At 56.4% G+C, this 17,258-nt stretch overlaps 4 protein-coding genes and 1 non-coding gene across 5 annotated transcripts; 3 read left to right on the top strand and 2 right to left on the bottom strand.

Annotated features, from left to right (window-relative positions):
- Window positions 1-2,703: 2,703 nt before the first annotated feature.
- Window positions 2,704-3,232, top strand: GLRG_07714 (uncharacterized protein; the record flags this gene model as incomplete). The annotated part of the gene is made up of 3 exons (XM_008098273.1): window positions 2,704-2,783; window positions 2,876-2,898; window positions 3,003-3,232. The coding sequence occupies 3 exons, from the start codon at window positions 2,704-2,706 to the stop codon at window positions 3,230-3,232; spliced, it is 333 nt and encodes a 110-aa protein (XP_008096464.1).
- Window positions 3,233-4,684: 1,452 nt separating this feature from the next.
- Window positions 4,685-7,508, top strand: GLRG_07713 (PA domain-containing protein; the record flags this gene model as incomplete). Its single annotated transcript, XM_008098272.1, has 2 exons — window positions 4,685-7,228; window positions 7,305-7,508. The coding sequence occupies 2 exons, from the start codon at window positions 4,685-4,687 to the stop codon at window positions 7,506-7,508; spliced, it is 2,748 nt and encodes a 915-aa protein (XP_008096463.1).
- A 1,626-nt stretch (window positions 7,509-9,134) lies between these two features.
- Window positions 9,135-12,030, bottom strand: GLRG_07712 (vacuolar protein sorting-associated protein 35; the record flags this gene model as incomplete). Its single annotated transcript, XM_008098271.1, has 4 exons — window positions 9,135-9,299; window positions 9,357-9,503; window positions 9,563-11,780; window positions 11,894-12,030. 4 exons carry the CDS (start codon window positions 12,028-12,030, stop codon window positions 9,135-9,137), a joined length of 2,667 nt encoding a protein of 888 aa, XP_008096462.1.
- Window positions 12,031-13,054: 1,024 nt separating this feature from the next.
- On the bottom strand, window positions 13,055-13,855 carry GLRG_07711 (uncharacterized protein; the record flags this gene model as incomplete). Its single annotated transcript, XM_008098270.1, has 1 exon — window positions 13,055-13,855. The coding sequence occupies one exon, from the start codon at window positions 13,853-13,855 to the stop codon at window positions 13,055-13,057; it is 801 nt and encodes a 266-aa protein (XP_008096461.1).
- A 1,240-nt stretch (window positions 13,856-15,095) lies between these two features.
- On the top strand, window positions 15,096-15,177 carry GLRG_13194. Its single transcript has one exon. It is a non-coding gene; the product is annotated as a tRNA-Thr (tRNA).
- The last annotated feature ends 2,081 nt before the right edge of the window (window positions 15,178-17,258 follow it).

Below are 17,258 nucleotides of genomic sequence, written 5' to 3'. Positions count from 1 at the left end.
AGGTAAGCCTACGTGACTCCTGTAATAGCTGATGTGATGCCGAGGATGCCGCCTGCGAAGGTAGTTATGCGGAGACACCGTCAGGCACCGAAGCAACAGGAAGCTTCTTTAGTGCGAAATAAACTCCTTTAACTACTGGCGATGCTTACGTCGGTCTGACTCTCGTACTTTCGTGGCTTGGCACCACATTGTCCAAGCATACTCTGTTATTTATCAACATGTAGCACGGCTCCGTATTCATTCCCCTCTGGAAAGATCCTTTTTCATCGGGAGCTTGTAATGGGGCGTTGTTGGGGCGCATGAGCCATCTACTTTGTCAACCCTGTTTGTTCGTCGAGCCATTGCCTGAATTGCAGCTGACCTCCGTCCTTCCAGAGTGCCATGCCCTTGCCATCACCCACGCGCAACGAGCACTAGCCGAACCAATCTTCTGTAATCATCCATCGAACGGCCTACTCGCGTGTAACCTTTTTTCACAGTCGTTACCGTGCCGTAGCCGTATACATGACAGCCAAGGTCGTGGTCCGTGTCGAGGCAAAATCTGCAAGCCGACATCCTGGGTCTGGACATGCAGAAACGACCCGGTGGCAACGAAGAACGAGAGGTCAGAAGACAGACCGAATGGCATGCTCTTCTTTTCGGTGTTTGACTGTTCGTTACTGCTGGCGTTGGCGTAACGTAGACTGAAAATAGGTGCGTCAGTAAACTCTTCTCAGCAACACACAACGGCGTGTCCATGCTAACATTCAGGCAGTGCTACAGAGAGTATAGTAACGGAAACCGAAGAATATGATTCCTATCCATCGGTATTTGCACATACAGCGTACGCGAAACGCATGATTGCACGGCAGCTCACTAGAAGGAGCAGTGCCGCTGCTAGTGGGAGTTCCGCTATTGCCATTACTGCCTGCCTTGTGGTTCCAGGGATATCAAGATAGGTAATACTGGTTTGGGAGTTTCTAGAGACGCTGTCTCATTGGGAGGGATTTTGTAGCCCAACTCAACGGCAGACGTGTTGGACGAAGTCGAGTTCTTTCCTTCTGATGACAGAAAGGACAGCAAGAAGAGCGAATCGGCAATGAATCAAGTTACTGCAACATACAATGCATTCAGACACATGCAGCTAAGAGTGTCGGATAAAACTACCGCCTGGAAAGACGAATACATTGATGGAGGTCGTGCGATCAGCTGCAAGGGAGTGATTAAGGAACCGGCAAGTTAATCTCGGGAGCCATTTGCGAAGAAGTTCCCAATCAAATCTAAGATGGTTGCTAACATGATGTGCTAGCAGGTTTGTTCTCGGTGTAAACGCCGACAAACAACGGCTCTCGGGTCACCGGCGCAGTAATGCCGACTCTGGCGTCGAAGAAACAAAAACTGCCAGAGGCCACACTGCGATCTACCAGATTCTCCACGCCGTTCAATAAGGGGTCTGGCGACGACCAAATGTCGATGGGCAAGCTTGCTTCTGTTCCGCAAGTCCACCTGTGTTGCGTACGCAAGTGTAGGGACAAAAAGGCAGAATGCAACGAGCACGCAGCTAACGACCTGATAGTCTGTAGGCATTGCGTCAGGGCCAAGAGACAATCACATGGCGCCTTTGGACTACGAGAATATAAACAGTTGGATCACTTTGAACGCCGACATTCGAGCCCCCGAATCCGATTCTATGCGCGATCGCTAACAGAAACACGTCTCGGTGGACGCGAATTGCCCTTGACGACGGTGCGGGCTTATGGGGATGACATCCATCACGACAGCCTTACAAGGCTCTGGAACAACTATATATTCGGCTCAATCGGTTACGGGAAAGGAAAAACGCTGCAAAAACGGGCCAATAACGATCTCGGAAGACTATATAAACGAATCAGGAGCCGTCCCGGGAGCCCGGATCCTAGCTGCTTGGGCCTCCTTTCCCCGCTGGCATGGGGACTTGATCGGACGGCTGACAAGCCCTTCCAGTCCGGTAAAGTTGTACTGAGTAGTGCGATTCGTCACACGCGGAGAAGTGTCTATAGAAACCCCCCCCCCCCCCCCCTTTTGCCGATGAATGTCTCGGAAGGGAGAGGAGAAAAACGAAGCACATATCCTCGCCGAGCCCGTGGAGGGTTTCCTCAACGACTCTGAGCGACACTGTATTCGAAGGGCCGTTTCCCCTTTCCGTACTGCGTACTAAGCTGATGCAACATCCGCCCAGTGGGCTAGCTATGGCGGTTTCGTCCCACAACGAGCCGCGGGTAAGAAACAATGCAGCTCAACAATGCTATCTCGCGAAACAACGGATCGACCATGATACTACCGGAAGTTTACAATGATCTGTCGATGTTGCATGCGGGCTGAGCAAGTAAACGGGGTCGAGCAGTTAAGAGGGCTGAGTCTGATAATAGGGAAAACAATGTGCTCTTTTTCCCGATTAGGAAATTACCTGCTCAAACGCGCGCACGCCCAACGCTCGGTACTGCGCGACAGTGTAACAGGGCAGTACAAAACCACAACGAGTACTTCTTGATGATAGTTCCTCGGGGGTTTTCTTTCTGTGATTAAGAAATCTTCTGCAAGCCGGAAAATTGTGTCTGCCATCTCAAAAACGTGGTCCTCCCAAGTACAAATCACCAAAACGAGCCAAAGAAAGAGAGAGGAAAGAACGATAAAGAAAGAAGAAGATCAAAAGAAGAGAAGAAAAATACGAGGTGAAACGACAAGATGCGAGGCAGAGGACAGAGCAACTGCAGCGGCTCGAGCCGATCAAGCGCCTCGGTCGCGGCGACGGGCGGTGAACAAGCGTGAGCGAACCCAGGGGGCCGCATTCCCGTTGAGATGGAATAGAGAGCGAGCATATGCTGACGTCTAGCCCTTTTTTTTTACGCTTTTACAGGAGACACTTCATCTTTGACAGAGGTTCGTGGAATCCAGGACGCAGCATAAGGGCGCAGCTGGGCCATCTTGGCTGGTGCGCGCGCGCGCGCATTACATACCGGACTAACACATCTGCCCATGTCCAGACTGGTACCCGGACCTCCCGCTGGTGATCCAGGCGAACCAGCTCATCATCGGACGCCTGTCGCTGGGCCACCCGATGGCGGAGCTCGTCGAGGAGTCGGCCAGGAACGAAGCGGGCTGCATCCCGGGCACGATGGCGGCATACTTCCATCACGCAATCACGCTGGAGCTGGCATGCCTGATGAGCAACGACACGGTCCAGATGGCGATCGTCAAGGGTGTGAGGGTATGAACCGTCGTCGGTCTGGGCTTCTTTGGGGGTTTGGCGTCTGTCTCGCCGTCGTGTGGGAAATGGGTTGGCTTATGCCGGGGCGCATGGGATGGGACCCGTGCCGTGCTTGCTGGACGAGTACGGGGTGTACAACATGGGCAATGACGGACTATCACGGGAGTTTCTTTAGGTCCAAGGGAATCACATTGGAGGGATGGCGACTTGGGCGCTTGTGATTCTGATGACTTGGTTAATGAATTGGACATGATGACCATATGTCGTACACTCTCGCTCATCAGTTGATCAACAAGCCGGAATGGTTGGGATAATATGTAGGATGCTAACTGAGTGCACTGGTATTAGTCGTAGCGCGTAGTTTCCGAGAACACTCGAAGTGACGAGCCACCACACATGCAGATTGACCATATATAACCAGTCTTGAGACCCTGCAGACCTCTGCGACCCTCGCCCAATATTGGACGGCATGTCGCCCGAATGACATACATTGCCTTACAACTCTGGCATGGAATCGCCGGGCGAGCAACGGACGAGTGCAGCGGCCCGGAGCGTGGAGCGACTGTTAGTGTACCTAAATGTGTCGGCGGGCCAAGCGTGGCGGTGCCGATGACATAATCAGCCACAATGTCCCTTTTAGGATACACTTAGGTAATCACACAGCCACCTTCCCCTGTCAGCATGTACAAATATGGCAATGCACACACTGTACGGATACGCGGCTCGGAGACGATACATGGCGTCTCTAATTGGCCCGTCTTGTCAAAGGAAAAAGGGACCTACTTAGTAACTGCACTCAATACCGCAAGGTAGATGGGTACCTTGGTAGATACCTAGATAGGTAGATGGGTACTTACCTTGGGTACTTGCGGATGCCTGGGGAGGTAGGTACCTACATCTCTACCTACCTGTATCTGTATCTGTAGGTGAGGAACTCACTGACGCTGCCTGCTGCACGGAGGCCGGCGGCACGGCTGTACACACTGCGCGGCACCACCTCCTCCAGGTTTAGTGCCCATCCATGACAGATGATGAACTTTCATGTTTCGACATCATCACCACCACCACTATTTTTTCCTACCTCATCCTGACTATCCAGCCTGCTCGTCGCTTGCGGTTATGACATCGTCGACACGCACCCTTCTTTAGCTGTCCATAGTCTCGCCCACCTCGTCAATGTCTGCTTGCTCAAAAGCGGCATCCATGGGCACCCCTTCTCTTCCGTCATAGTACATTTCGACTGCGTTGCTTTGCTTTGCATTGCGTTGCGGCAGCTTTCCACCATTCATTCCTTTCCAGCATCTCCGCCTGCGTCTGGCCGACTCCGATATCACTCGTTACTCCTTCCCACACTGCGACGGGTGTCCATAGACGCCTCTCCCCCTCGAGTACCTGTTCAACCCACCCTGCATTCCGCCGCTGCCCGTAACCGCACCGGCGGCGACGACAACTGCGACGATGCCTTCCGATCGCGACCAACGGTACGAATCCGTACCGCCCATCCCCAGTTACGATGAAGCCCTTGCGACCGGCGGCCCTGCCGACCCAAACGAATGGCAGATACCACGCTCGCCGATGGACGGTCGCTCCCAGAACGAGACCGAGTCGCAGTCTCTACTCAACAGAAATGGCGTCGCGACATCCTCGCGCCGCCCCAACGGTTACCGCCCGCCAACAGTCGAGTCCGAAGACGAAGAAAGCTCATGGAGCAGCGACGGCGAGGGCGACGAGACCGCCTACGTGCGCAGAGAGATGCAGGAGCTGGAAATGGGCCATCCCGACGACAGATCGCGCCCCTCACTATGGGGCAAGAGGATACCCTTCTCCCTCTCCCTGCCACAATGGCCGTCTTGGCGATGGCGACTGCCAAGGCTGCGCCCGACTATCCGACTACCATCCGGCCCGAACGAGAGCTCCAACGATACCAACGATGCAAACGCGAGGACGACGACGACGACGACGACGACAACGACGAGACTGCGCATCACATTGCCGCAGTGGGACAAGGATAAGACGCGGACAGCCATCATCATCTTCGCCCGCGTCTTCGCCGTCGTCTTTGTCATGGGCATTCTCTACGCACTTTTCATGAGCGATCTTTTTACCACCATGGCCAGGCGCATGAACGGCGGATTGCGCTTCAACCCCGAGGACGTGCGCATGTATATTCAGAACAACGTCGAGGACCGCAGGATGAAGGCCTCGGTGGCCCATTATACCAAGTACGCCCACATGGCAGGAACCGAGGGCGACTACGCTTTGGCCATGGACGTCGAGTCCATGTTCACTAGGGCCGGGCTGGATTACGTCAACATCGACGAGTACTACGTATACCTGAACTACCCCAAGGCCGGAGGACGGGCGGTGGAGATACTGGGCGACGACGGCAAGGCCAAGTGGGCCGCGAAGCTCGAAGAGGAGGAGGTTGGGGGCGAGGCCGCCGGCCATCAGACCTTTGTGTTCCACGGCCACTCCAAGTCGGCCGACGTCAACGGGCCCCTCATTTACGTCAACTACGGCTCGAGGTCCGACTTCAAGAAGCTAGCCGACAGCGGCATCGACACCAAGGGCGCCATCGCCCTCGTCCGCTACTACGGCTCGCAGGAGAGCCCTGCGCTCAAGGTCAAGGCGGCCGAGGAGGCGGGATTTGCCGGGTGCATCGTCTACAGCGACCCGGCAGATGACGGCTTCCGCCTCGGCGACGTCGCGCCCAACGGCCGCTTCATGCCCGCCGACGGCGTCCAGAGAGGCTCCGTCGCGCTGTCGAACTGGGTCCTCGGCGACCCCTTGACCCCGGGATGGGAGAGCAAGAAGAACCTGCCGCGCATGAAGCCCGAGGAGACCAAGGGCCTTGTCAAGATCCCGAGCCTGCCCCTGTCCTGGCGCGACGCGCAGGTCCTGCTGCAGCACCTCAAGGGCCACGGCGAGCAGGTGCCCAAGGAGTGGGCGGGAGGTGTTCCCGACGTCGGCGAATGGTGGACGGGCAACCTGTCGTCGCCAATCGTGCGTCTGAAGAACGACAACGACGTCGTCCAGGAGAAGGGCATCTGGAATGTCTACGGCAAGATCGAGGGCATCGAGCAGGACCAAAAGTCCATCATCATCGGCAACCACCGCGACGCCTGGTCCTTCGGCGCCACCGAACCCCACTCGGGCACGGCCATCATGATCGAGATGGCGCGCATCTTTGGCTCCCTCGTGGCCAAGGGCTGGCGCCCGCTCCGGAGCATCGAGTTCATGTCGTGGGACGCCGCCGAGTACAACATGATTGGCTCGACCGAGTTCGTGGAGCGCAACGAGGACCTCCTGAGGCAGAACGCCTTTGCCTACATCAACCTGGACTCGGCCGTCGCCGGCACCGAGTTCCACGCCGCCGGGTCGCCCGTCTTCAGGCAGACCGTCTACCGCGTCATCGACCGCGTCTTTGATGCGAACCTCAACGCCACGCTGCGCGGCCTCTGGGACCAGCACGGGTCGGACCTGGAGGACCTCGGCATGGGCGGCGACTACGTGCCGTTCCAGAACATTGTCGGCACCAGCGCCCTCGACGTCGGTTTCCGGGGCGCGCGCTTCCCGGCCCAGTCCAGCTACGACAACTACGAGTGGGTCAACCGCATCGGCGACCCGGATTTCGCGTACCACGTCATGATGGGCCAGGTCGTCGGCCTCCTCATCCTCGAGCTCGCCGACAGGCCCATCCTGCCGTTCGACATGTTGGCGTACGGCAACCGCATCGAGCGCTACGTCAACGACCTGTCCAACTTTTGCGAGCACAGGGGCGCGAGCGCGCAGAGCAAGTTCTCGCTGGAGCCTCTCAAGAATATTGTCAACAATGCCAAGGACAACCTCAAGGCCTTCGCCCTGTGGGAGATGGCGTGGGAGAGCACCGTCATGGGCGGCGGCGGCTACGAGACGGGCGAGATGGGCGACAAGCGTCTCCAGTTCAACAACCACATGGCCGACTTTGAGACAGCCTTGCTCGACCTGGAACAAGGCGGCGGCGTAAGTTGGCTGCAGCCGGCCCCCTCCCCTCTTCCCCCGATATCGACACACCATGCTGACTCTTTTTCGCATCTAGATGCCCGACCGCCCGCAGTTCAAGCACGTCATATTCGGGCCCCAGGCTTGGTCCGGCAACAAGCCCGTCACCTTTGCCGGCATCCGCGATGCCGTCGAGGCTGGCGACTGGGAGCTTGCTAACAAGATGGTTGAGAAGACGGCGCGCATCATCAGGAACGCGACGAACATGCTGCAGGAGTGGAAGAAGAGCGTCGAGAGCTGAACACAGCCAGCATCCATGTTTTGAGCCTCTTTTCTTTTTGCTATTTTGCTTTCTTTCTTCTTCTTTTTTATGCGGGGAGGGGGGAGCTTTTCTTCTCTTTTTCGCACTTCCGCATTTGTATTTCTATATCGAGACCCCGCGGGGGATTCGTTTCCTCCCTCGTTCTCCCTCTCCGACCAACTGCATCGGAGCACCAATCGTTCCCTCCCTCGTTCCCCCCCTTGGCCACAACCACATGAGCTGGGGGGGATGCGGTTTGGGGGGACAATAAGACAAACGGCCGCGGCATCCCGCCGTCGTCTCACGACGTACCCAAAAGATTTCCTCTCTGTGTATCCCGCCTTTTTTTTTCGTCCAAGGACACACACACCACCTACTCGGGGGGGGTGCAGCACCCGCCGGCCTCCTCCCTGTCAATTCCCATGTTATTTCTGTTGCACGGCATTGCAAGGAGTTTAAGGTTCTCTTTTTTTTTTCTTTTTTTTCGACTTCCGTTGTCAAACTGCAAGTTTCTTGTTCCAAATCTTATCCAATTCCTCACACACACACTCTCTGTCTCTCTCTCTCTCTCTCTCTCTCTCTCTCCCCGGTTCGTTGATAGATGTCGGCGCGGTGGCAGGTCAAGGAACGTGGGCTCGCGTTGATGTCACTTAACCAGATGACTAGGAAAATAAAATAAAATATGAAAAAAATAAAGTAGAAGAACATTGCAACGTCGATCGCTCCCCTTTCGCTTGGCCCCTTCCCCCTCCCTTCGAGAGCTATGGAAGCAGAGGAGACGGAAAATGAAAACGGGAAAAAGAAAGACTTGAAACCCCCTGAAAAATGTACTTGATATGCGGGGTACCTGGCGCGGTTCTGAAGTCGCCGTATGAATCCTGACTGGTCTCGATGACACGAGAGGGAGTGAGACACACACACACACACACACACACACACACACACGCACGCACAGAGAGAGAGAGAGAGAGAGAGAGAGGAAACGTATACATACTCATTGAGGGGGGGACTGATAGACCATATGACCATATGCACATGTAAGAGCGGACGTTACACGGTCAAACGCAGCGGAAATGCCAACCGCCTAAAAGCGTATTTCATCGGATCGATCCACAGCGAGCGACGTGTTTTGGACGTAGAATAAAAAAAAACCCCCATCGCTTTCAAATGGGTGACGTGAAGAAAAAGACGTGTACAGCATATGTACAATTAAGAAAAGGCTACTACACAGCCTTTCACCATGCAAAATGAAGATAAAATAAAAGGTTCTTTTCTCCCCCTTTGCTCTCTCTCTCTCTCTCTCTCTCTCTCTCTCCGTCGTCAACATTGCTCTCATCCCCGGACACCAGCGTCTCTCTCCTCCTCCTGGTTCGTTGCATGCATGCGCCTATCGTATGAACACTTCTTTCCCTTCCCTGTCCTGCGTCTTCCGGCATCGACGGGCCCTTTGCCTACTCCCCCTCCCCCTTGGCCCTCCGCCGCTAATTAAGAAAAACAACAACAACAACAACAACAACGGCTTCTAGTCATGGCTTTCGTTTGCATTCTCCCCTGCTCACTATCTTGTAGCATGTCATAAACTGATCAAAATGAGTGGACCCTCGATCAATGACCCCTTTGCCTCCCTCATTTCGGGTCGAGGACGATGCCCTCGTACTGCCGGCCCTTGATGCTTTCGAGAATATGGTAAAAGTGGCGCTTGCTGTTCTCGACCGAGGCCGAGTCCTGCTGGTTGCCTGCGAGGTTGGAGTGGATGAGCTCGATGAGACCGTTGAGGTACTTGGTCGTGACCTGGCGTTGGGGTTAGAAAACTGCGACATGGTCAAACGGGGGCATAGCGAGGCTTACCGCTGCGTTTTGCTGCTCAAAGTAGTAGACGTATCGGTCCAGGATCTCGACAAAGAGCTCAATCGACGTCGCCGTCTCCATGCACGAGTCGGCGACGCGCAGCGCTCTCTGGAGACATTCGAGCACCCTCTTGCCGTCGCGGTACAGCTGCGACGAGTCAGTATTGAGCATGGCATCCCGAAATGTGCTGTGCACCCAGGACTTACCCCGGTCTCGTCCGTCTCTCCGTTGAAAGCCATCGGCGTGGCCCACCAGAGGTGGCTCGCGAGGTAGACGGCGCGGCACTGGTCCGGCTTCCGCAGGAGTTTGCTGCCGTGCTGGGCGCACTTGGTGATGAGAGTGTCGTAGTTCTCCTTGCCAAAGTTCCTCGTCTGGTGCAGCGCCGACGCGATGACGCAGACGGCCTGAAACTGTGCCTTGGAGTCCGAAATCGCTTCTTCGTAGACGGTGAATGCTTGAGCGAAGAACTCGTAGGCCACCTCCTCGAAGCCCGTCATGTCGGCCGTCTGCCCGGACGCGCAGAAGAGGCGCAACGCCAGCTCGGCCGCGCCCGCACCGTTAACGCGGGTGTACAACGTGCTCAGGGCCGAGTGCATGAACTTGAACAGCGCGTTGCTCTGGGTTTCCCAGTTGTCGTCGTAGTGCTCGCGCGCCTTGAAGCGTCTGGCCAGCTTCATGCAGGCCGTGATGAGCGGCGGCGTCGTCGTGCGGATTCTCTCGTTGCCTTCCGAGTAGGCCTTGCGAGTCATCTGCAACAGGCGGAACTGCGTGTCATTATCTTCGCCGTTGATGAGGTGGACGATTCTGGCCAGCCAGCCCTGCTCCTCCATCGTCTCGTCCGTCTCGACGGCGCGGCGCTGTGCGACGCCGGGGTAGTTGGAGGGCGCCTGGGAGCCCTCCTTAATGAGCACCTTGAGCACCTCCAGAACATTCTCCAGCTGGTTAGGGGTCGAGATCCGCGTCTGGTCACGGAGGAGGGTGCGGGCCACCTCGCCGGCGACGGCGCGGCGTGTCGGGTACGACTGGGACTGGAAGAGGGGGACGTAGGTGGGGAGAGAAAGGGCGGTGAAGATGGAGAGATATCGGTCGAGGGGCGCTTGGAGCAGAGCCAAAAGACTCTGCTGAGCAGGGGGCGAGTGCAGATCGGCATTGTTTGCGTTTTCTCTGACTTTGACGGTCGCGTATTCCAGGATCTGGTTGACAAAGTCGAGCCGTTCGGGGTAGATGTTGAGGGCCAGGTTTGTCAACGAGCACAGCAATGCTATCGTGTCCTGGATGGGCAGGTGCTGCGCCTCGACGAGGTTCTTGACTTGGCTGAAGAAGATCTCGTACAGCTGGACGTTCTCGGGGATGGCCTTCTCTGACGCGCCCCCTTCGCCATTTACGGCAGTGGCCTCGGTGTCTGCAATGGACGGCGTCGGCTCCTCTGGGGGCGGGAGGTCCTCTGCTGCGCGTGCTTCGTTCTCGCTGGGCTGGTTGGCGCCGTTGGTACCGAATTCGACGGGTTTGCTGGGGTCGTGCATGTCCGCGTGGCCGCCGGCCGAGTCTTGGCCGTCCTTCTTCAGGCTGGTCTTTTCCAGCAAGGCTGCCAGCGCCTCCTCCTCCAACTTGGCTCGGTCACCCGCCGCGTCGTCCTTGGACTCGCGCTCTGCGTAGTCCGAGAGGCGATCCATCAAGCCAATGACAATAGCCTTGACGTTGACGTGTGGGTTCAGTCGAGAGACTGCGCCGAGGAACTGGTCCAAGGTGTGGAGGTGGAAGTCGTCCGGGAACACCTGGGTAATGACCTCCAAGAGATACTCCTGAGCCAGAACGTCGCGACATTGTACGACCTGCTCCAGCAGAGGGGCGAGGATGCCCGACTTGTATGTCTCCAGGTCCACCAGCTGGCTGAGCCGCACAATGTTGCTTCCGACCAGAAGCTGCAGCTCCTTTCTTTCTCTCGTTCTCTGTTCGCGCTCGCGGGAGTGGCCCTGGTGCTGCAGACGGACCCAGAGCTTGTTCATTTCGACAAAGTTGGTGAGGATGAAGTTGATCGAGTCGGACAGGTTACCCTCGGGGCCGTCGCCGTCGCCCGTGGGCAGGTAGTCTCTGGCCTGGCCCGATAGGTAGTATCGGAGGAACAGCCCGCGGATGGGATGCTGTACACCTCTGCTCATGTCCATCATGTCCTTCATGAGTTCCTTGACGGGCGCGTCGGGAATCGACATGTAGGCAGTGCCGACGGTGATCATAAGGTATAGGCGCGGGACGATGTTGCCGGCATATTGGACGAGCTCGTAGAGATCGGCGAGGTGGTTCACGGGATGATTTTCTCGAAGGTGGACGGACAGGTAGCGCAAAGCGTCGAAGACGGCCATGTAGAGCTCGTAGTACTGCTTCGGGCCGAGACTGCTCGTGCGCAATTCGGAAACCAGGGTAGAGCTACGCGCAAAGGGACAAAAGGGTTAGTATGGGCCATTGAGGCTTATCACGACGATGGGCGAGGTCTCTCTCTCGAAGAGGCTCTGCGGATCCGGCGGCAGAGGATGACGTACCAACACTTGAGGGCATCCATGAGCTTACTCGGCGTATCGAGGCATTTCCGCATGAGTGCAGTTTGTTGGCGCACAGCGACTAGGGCATCCTCCAAGAGGCGCGCCTGGTCTTCAGGCGGCACCGGAGTCGCAGACATGTCGAGGTAGAACCGGCGGGGTAGCTATCGATCGAGGCGATGTAGAGGGGGGGGGGGGGGGGGGAGGGACGGGCTTTTTTAGTAGAAGCTCATGGAGGGAAGAAGAAACGACTGCTAGGCGCGGTAGAGGGGTGTGTGTAATGGAGCAATTGCGCAATGAAGCAGGGACACACAGTTTCGACTTGTGTCGTCGGCGCGGGCGAGGAGAAACAGAAGTCGGGAGGAGTGAGGTCGAGTTGGATGTGTTGACAGAGTCAGGCTGGCTGGCTGGCTGGCTGGCTGGCTGGCTGGCTGTGGCTCCAGGCAGGTTGCTGCTTGGTGAGGTAAGGTCGGGACGGCGGAGCTCGGTGCACTGGCTATCAGTGGCTGGAGAAGGCCACCCTGTAACGGTGTGGCTGGAGCTTGCGACAGTTGTCGCCAGTGGCAGGCTGGAGAATCGGGCTGCCTGGATGAGAGATTACCTAATACACTTGGGACCGCTAACCGAGCCGCTTACGTCAGAAAGCTCTCAGAAGTTGGAGTAGATTATCACGTGATACACACACGGACAGGGCGGGCAGGGGCCACCGTCCGGAAGCGGTTCCGGTTCCCGGCGCAGCTGCAGCAAGCAACTCAGACTGGGAGCAGAGCGGTGTTGCATGGGCTGTCTTGTCTTGTTTGTCTCGCGTCGCAGTCCAACAAAGTCAAGGCTCATGAAATAAGATCAAATCTGAAAAAGACGGCAGTTGTACCGTGCGCCGACGGAGATCTGTGCAGCTCGAAGCAAAGCCCGCAGTACCTAGGTGCCTAGGTAGTTTACCTACATTTGGAATACCAACAAACTCCTGTCGTTCTCGCTCATGTTCGTCTGGAACCGACTCCTAACAATGCCAACCAAATCCGTTCTTTTCTCCGTCTTACCTGCATACCTCCAGTTCGTCCTCTCTCCCCACCTATGCTGAACCCCCCCATGCAACAAACAGTGTGTTCAACTATGCCACACCCCCCCTTGCGAGGCGTTCCCAGGCGCCCCTCCCCCAATTATTCAGGCCGATGAAGCAACCGCCGCCGGGAGTCCGCAGTCTGTCCGTAGAAACTCGACCAGCGCCGTGCCAATGGAAGCCGAGAAGGCCGCGAACAAGATGGTCGAAGTCGTGCCCGGCGGGCGGAGACGGCGCATGTGGGGTATAATCTCGAGCTGCTGGATGCCCTCGACCCGCTGCAGCTCGGCGATCCATTCCATGCTGTCGTGCTTGATGAGGGCTAGGAGGCGGAGGTCCGACACCCCCAGCTGCTGGGGCCCCTCCCACGCCGCCGCCGGCTCGCCCCCCTCGACGACGATCCTTACCTTGGGCACCATCTTGTCGAGCCCCCGCAGGTACTTGCACATATTGGCCCAGTCCTGCCGGTCGCTCTCGCAGTTGTACAGCGGCCCTTCCTTGCGGACCGTTATCTCTCGGATCATGGCCCGCGACTGGGGCGTCAGATCCTGGAGGAAAGGGACGACGGCCTCGACGTCGCTGCCGAAGTCGAAGCCGTGGAGGCCGTACAGCATGTGGCTCGTCTCGCGGTGCATCTGGCGGTTGACGGCCATGACGGCGGGGTGCATCCTCGTCTTGGACGCCAGGTGGTACGTCGTCTCGAAGCACTGGCGGTGGAAGGACCTCTCGACGATCCGATACCGCGAGCGGCGATACGTCTTGAGGATGCTGCCAGTGGGCAGCTGGTGCATCGCCTTGTTGCGGACTGCGAGTCTGCCTTCTCCCCCGTCGTCGAGGAGGTGCTCATAAATCATCATACGGATTTCGGCGGGGATCCGCATCAGAGGCGACTTGTCTTTGTCCATTTCGTGGGGTAGAGAGAGGGGGGGCGGGGGTCGAAAACCTGGAGCGGCAGAGCAGGGACAGGAAAACGTTTCTTCGAATCACTTGTGATGTTGATATCTGATCACAGCACAGCTGCGATGACAGGAAGGAAATACCAGACGCGCGGCGAGATAAGCAAATGTAACGAGAACGCCCTCCGGAACTACAGAGGTGCGCCGTCGACTGGTCTTTATGAGCACCCTTTTTCCCTACGCCAACCCCATACCGAATTGGTACAAATACGCGCAGGTGGTCCGAATAGGATCGGATCCATCAAGGTGCTGACATGGACGTCGTCTCCGACTCCCTGCAATCACCTTCCGCCTCTTACTGCTTACTTCTTGCATGGGTGGTGTAGAGTACACTAACCAGCCCAGCTGCTAGCATCAAGTGTGGACACTGCACTCAGTCAGCTTCAATGTACAAATGCAGAGGTCCAGTCACCTCGACCCCCACTTCTGTCCGACTCCCACGATCCGGCCAGGCTCGGCCGGCCATCAGCCTCCAAATGGCTGGGTGCTATTCTCCCATGCAGGCGACAGTTGATCAGTCACCACATCCTGCTCGGTCTAGCTTGAACTATTCCGAGAGCCGAAGATCTACATCACATCTGACGCCTCCCGCTTATCGGTTTTCATAACGTACTGGGCCCTTGGGTCGCATGCAGGGCCACTTTGCCAATAACCGGCACACGGTCTAAGTGGTCAGCCTCAGCTGACTGTCTCGTCACAACTTGGCTTTCGGTAGCTTCTGCTGACGAGAGATCCGAAGAGGTGGGGGGGGGCGAGGGTGTTGTTGGCTCTTCATCATGAGCATCTTGGGATTGACGGCCAGACATACATTATACGAAAGCCCTTCTGATCCATCACGGCCAATATCTAAGCTTTGAGCCTTAGCTAATGGACCTGAACTAAACAGTTTGCAACACTTTCCGAGGTCCAAATCATCGGCTCGACGAGCCAGCCATACAGGACAAAAGCCGCCTCGTCCCGGGCCGTGCTGACATGGAGAGAGAGCGTGCTGGCTTCGCATTGCTACCATCACGAGGTAGGTGCGGGTATTCAGACAAAATGAAAAAGGAAAAACCTCTCGGCATGTAGCTCTTGAACGCTAGCACTCTGCAGCATTCGAGGAAGATGCGGTGGAAACGAGATTGTCGCGGTGGAGCAAGACAGCTCCGAGTTGCCATCTTGAGCTGCAAAACAGCGCTCGGTTATCAGCGCCTTGTTGGCTAAGTGGTATAGCGTCTCACTAGTACTCTGGTGTCATGAGAAGATCGGCGGTTCGATTCCGCCACGAGGCATCATTTTTGCACCCCCCCACCCACCCCAACCAAGGGGGGATTATCATGCACATACTCCGTATGTATTATATCCTCCTGTATATTTGTTTGATGGCTTTGTCTTCCCTCGTTCGTCGGAATGTTTTTATGCTTTTACCATCATCCTGGTAACGTTGGCCATTGTTTTCAATCCAACAACCCTATATATACTGCAGATAGCGTCTGCTTTCTGACCCTCCTTCGATAGGCAGGGCTCAGAGGACGACTCTTGGGGGGTTTTCTTCTTCTTTTTGCCATCGTGGTGTCGCCATGTGCATCGCCGACCAATACCTAAGACTCCATCCCAACACGCGGCGGCGCAACAGTTACCGACGATGCTATCTATCCCAACGACACGGACATGTAGAGACAACAACATACCTATGAATACTTACGGGTACAGGCGACCCAAACAGGGGATCCGGTCTGTTCACCTGAAAAGGGCTGCCGACATACCGTTGAGGGCACCCCACCGAGATCCAGTCTCGAGGGTTGGTCCTGGTCGAGTCGGAACAGACGCATGGCGGGCTGTGCAGAAGGTTTCCAGGGTGTCTCGAAAATCCTAGCCAAGATTCAGGGATCGCCGCTGCGCCCCAGCAAAGTGTGGGTGACGACCGACCCCTTTGGGACCTGCGCGGGCATTTCTTCCATCGAGTCTGCAGACCGAATGTGCTGCACATTTGACGATCCACGCTCGTTCCCTTTTACTCCGTATACGCCTTGCATCGCCGGGACGGGACGAGTGCGGAATGGGAGCATCTTCCCTCTGCTAGAACGCAATGTCACCAAGCCTGGAAAAAGACACTAGACACTGGACCCATTCGTTACGTTGTCTTGGCCCTACCTACCTACTTATGGCCAAGCAAAACGATGCACGTCTCATTACCTATGCCCATAGGTGACTTGTTTAGTTAAGGCCGTTACAGATTCATCAAACAGCCCGGGGCGGGGCGGGGGCCATTCTACGTGCTGGCAGGAATGAATGACGGAGATGCTGGGTGTCGTGAGTGTTCTCTCACCTCTTTGCATTCATTTAACATCCCATTAGGTCTCGCGTGTTGGCTAGTGTACGGATACACTGTCGGCAAATCCGCCCGATGACAGTTGCTCACAACTCTTTGCGGTGAAGCCGGCTTGCCGATCTTGATCCTTGATCGGATCAGTCGGTCGTTTTGCTCCAACATGCTCATTCGCCACTGGGCGTACACGTAGTGCGCGCTAGGTATCGGTATACCTAGGTAGAGCATTCGTCGCTGCCCTCCAGCAACAACACTTCCCAGTCGGGGAGAGTCCGTCCGTCGTATCTGTCGATCAGGACCATTCTTGAGAGCACATCAAGTAAACAAGCGCGGGGCCGCACACCGGTTAGCGGCGCTTCGACTCCTCGACTCGGGCTAGCGGCGGCGACCGTACCATGGTAAAAAGACCTCGGGCGAAGAAGACCAGGGATCCAGAGCATGATTGCGACATGTACTATGTATGACGGCTGTGGATCATCTTCCCCTGGCCGCGCCTCGTTACGACTCGTGGGTACACTGCGGAGACTCAGTCTGATAGGTATGTACACATGCGCCGGAGAAAGAGAGAACAGAACGGCTCGACGGCCTCCCAAGACCAGGTCGATTATCGTACCCATTGCTCGAGTTGTCGTGTCCCGTCTGTACCCCGGGCCCCCTCCCCTAGTTCGAGATCCTCGGCGTTCCCTGCCATCGGATTGACAGTTGGGAAACCCTTCCATACCATATCCTCAGAGCCTGGATTGGACCTGGCCTCCTTCATCTTTTTTTGACACTTGGACTGTGCTTTCGTCTTGTCTGACTTGGACTGCCCGCTATCTGCCAAATCCGGCCTCTTCTGTATCCTGTCCGTCGTCGATCAAAATCTGCCCGACATTGATGTCCTGGAAGGCCTACAGCTTTTGTCCATGACCTTTTCCCCGGACCGCCATTCCCACCAATTGGCCCACTCAGCGTATCACGGCTAGCTCGGGAAGACCCCGTAACGATCCCAAGGGACTCTTTCGGAAGAAAGGAAAATCACGAAGCCAGGAGAACCGACGAGGC

Source organism: Colletotrichum graminicola (assembly GCF_000149035.1).
Source record: "Colletotrichum graminicola M1.001 genomic scaffold supercont1.32, whole genome shotgun sequence".
NCBI lineage: Eukaryota > Fungi > Ascomycota > Sordariomycetes > Glomerellales > Glomerellaceae > Colletotrichum > Colletotrichum graminicola.
Note: the sequence above shows the minus strand (reverse complement) of the source record. Positions and strands in the feature narration are given on the sequence as shown.